The following is a 2,451-nucleotide window of genomic DNA, read 5'->3' as shown; positions in this document are numbered from 1 at the left end:
AGCGCTGTCTCTTCCTCTCTGTGAGAGCGTGGGCAAGTTACTGAACCACTTTGAGCTCTGTTTTTTGTCTGTATAACAGATGATAATGGCATCCCCTCCTAAGGTGGTTGGGAGGATTAACTAATGGCAGCACAGCGTCTAGCACAGTACTTAGACCCCAGCGACACCCTGCCAGCCCGGCTTGCCCGACCCGAGGCTTCATCATTCACTGCCCATACTCCTTCAGCCGTGTCCCCAGGGCCTTCCTTATTCAGCCCTGCCTTTCCACCCACACCTCCCACTAATACCAATGCCCACCTTCTTTCTCGAGATTGGCCCCCTCCCAACTTCTACAGCAAGCCTCTTAATTTTTTTTTTTTAATTTGGGAGGAAGGGAGAGAAATACAGATTGGTTGTTCCACTAATTTATGCATTCATTGGTTGATTCTTGTATGTGCCCTGATGGGGATCGTACCCATAACCTTGCAGTATTGGGAGGATGCTCAAACCAAGTGACCAAGTGAGCTCTCATCCGGCCAGGGCCCAGGGATCCTTTTCTGACATCTGTTATTTTTTAAAATATGTTTTTATTGATTTCAGAGAGGAAGGGAGAGGAATAGAGAGATAGAAACATCAATGATGAGAATCATTGACTGGCTGCCTCCTGCACGCCCCCTACTGAGGAGGCTCCAGCCCGAAACCCAGGCATGTGCCCTGACCAGGAGTTGAAGCTGGGACCCTTTAGTCCCCAGGCTGATGCTCTACCCACGAGGGGTGTGAGATAGACAGCAGAGTGAACAACTCTGGTTGTGAAAGGAGCAGAGAAAGAAGGGGGGTTTCTTTCTGATGGGGAGACCGAGCGGGTTTTTAGGCTAAAGGGTGAGGACTGGCCCGGCCGGCGTGGCTCCGTGGTTGAGCATCGACCTATGAACTAGGAGGTCAAGTTTCAGTTCCTGATCAGGGCACACGCCCGGGTTGTGGACTCCACCAGTGTGGGGTGTGCAGGAGGCGGCCGATCAATGATTCTCTGTCATCACTGATGTTTCTAGCTCTCCTCCCTTCCTCTCGGAAATCAATAAAAATATATTTAAAAAAATAAAGGGCAAAGACTGTGGAGGGAGACTTGAGAAGGTCTTAAAAGGAAAGTGAGAACACCCCGGCCCAGGGAGGGAGGCTGAAGCAAGGAGGGGTGGGAACCCAAGGGGAGGGATGGAAGTGGGGGTGTCTGTGGGGTGAGAGCTACTAGGGCAAGAAGCAAGGGTGGGGACATGGAGGAGGGGTCACTCCCCTGTGGTGCTCTCTTGCCTGAGGATGGGGAGCCTGGACTTGGGCGGCGGAGGGAAGGTTGGGAGTCGATTCCCGGGCAGGATCGGTGGATCCTGAGACCAGGGGAGATGGCGGCTGGACTGGTCATCGGATCAGGTGGCCATCGCATGGGTCCCGGGATGGACAGGGCATGTGGCAGGGACCAGGAAGACGCTGGGATGAATTAGGGACTGACGGGGTCTTAGGCGGAAACTCTTGGAATGACAGGCGGGGAAGGGGCCTCGGGAGCCAGCGGAGATGGGTGGTCCCCCCGGGTCTCCGGGGCTTCGGCGGGGGATCCAGTAAGACCCAAATGTCTGGGGGACCACGGGGGAGCGGGTGGGTCCGGGTGCGCGGGTCCGGCTCACCGGTGTCGTGCAGGAAGAGCACCAGCCAGATTCCCCAGGTCAGCACCGTGTGCCCGGTCCGCACCAGGACGCCCGGGCTGAGGAGCGCCCAGGGCGCCATAACCTCGGCCCCCGGCCCCACCCGGAAGAAGCGCTCAGAGGGGCGGGCCCTCCGAAGGAGAGGGGCCCAGATGCCCGGCGATTGGCGAATCCTGAGAGTGGGCGGGGTCTTGGAAATATCAATGAGAGAGAAACATCATTAATTGGCTGCCTCCTGCATGCCCCCAAGTGGGGATTAAGCCCACAACCCCAGCATTATTCCCTGACTGGGAATCGAACCAATGACCTCTTGGTTCATGTGTCACCACATAACCACTGAGCCACACTGGCCAGGCTCCAGTGGCTTTTCCATACGCCTGGTCTCACTTGCCTCATGCTTTGAACTTTCCTAAAACCTCTCAAATAAGCAGGAGCTGGCCTCAGCGTGCCCCGTCCCCAGTCCCTTCCCGGCAGGTACGTTTTCGGAACCCCGGAGCCGTCGCAGGTCTCCATCCCTTCCCAACCCGACAGCCTCACGCATGCGTGCCGCTCCCTGGGACCTTCAAATATCCGGGCGTGTGGAGTCCAGGTTGCAGATTTGTGCCCGGTTCAAAGATGTGATGACTGAGGTTTCAACAGGCAGCGCTCGCCCAAGGCTCAGTGGTGACATTCTGACCTCCTTGCTGATCATTATCAGGGATCGCAAACGGGTTTAGAGCAAAGTGGAGTTCCGTGGTGCAGGTTCAGGCTACGAGAGGCCCAACTTGGGTCCGAGTCAGGA

The 2,451-nt window shown here is 56.5% G+C and overlaps 1 protein-coding gene across 1 annotated transcript in view; it reads right to left on the bottom strand.

Annotated features, from left to right (window-relative positions):
- ZDHHC12 (zinc finger, DHHC-type containing 12) overlaps nucleotides 1–1,813 on the bottom strand; it is a 5,508-nt gene extending 3,695 nt beyond the window's left edge. Inside the window, exon 1 of the mRNA XM_006768502.2 lies at nucleotides 1,653–1,813. Coding sequence (XP_006768565.1) covers nucleotides 1,653–1,752 — 100 coding nt within the window. The 5' untranslated portion in view covers nucleotides 1,753–1,813. The remainder of the gene's footprint in view (nucleotides 1–1,652) is intronic.
- Nucleotides 1,814–2,451: the final 638 nt, after the last annotated feature.

Source organism: Myotis davidii, unplaced genomic scaffold, assembly GCF_000327345.1.
Source record: "Myotis davidii unplaced genomic scaffold, ASM32734v1 scaffold142, whole genome shotgun sequence".
In the NCBI taxonomy this organism is placed as follows: Eukaryota; Metazoa; Chordata; class Mammalia; order Chiroptera; family Vespertilionidae; genus Myotis; species Myotis davidii.
This window is presented reverse-complemented; position numbering and strand designations above follow the sequence as displayed.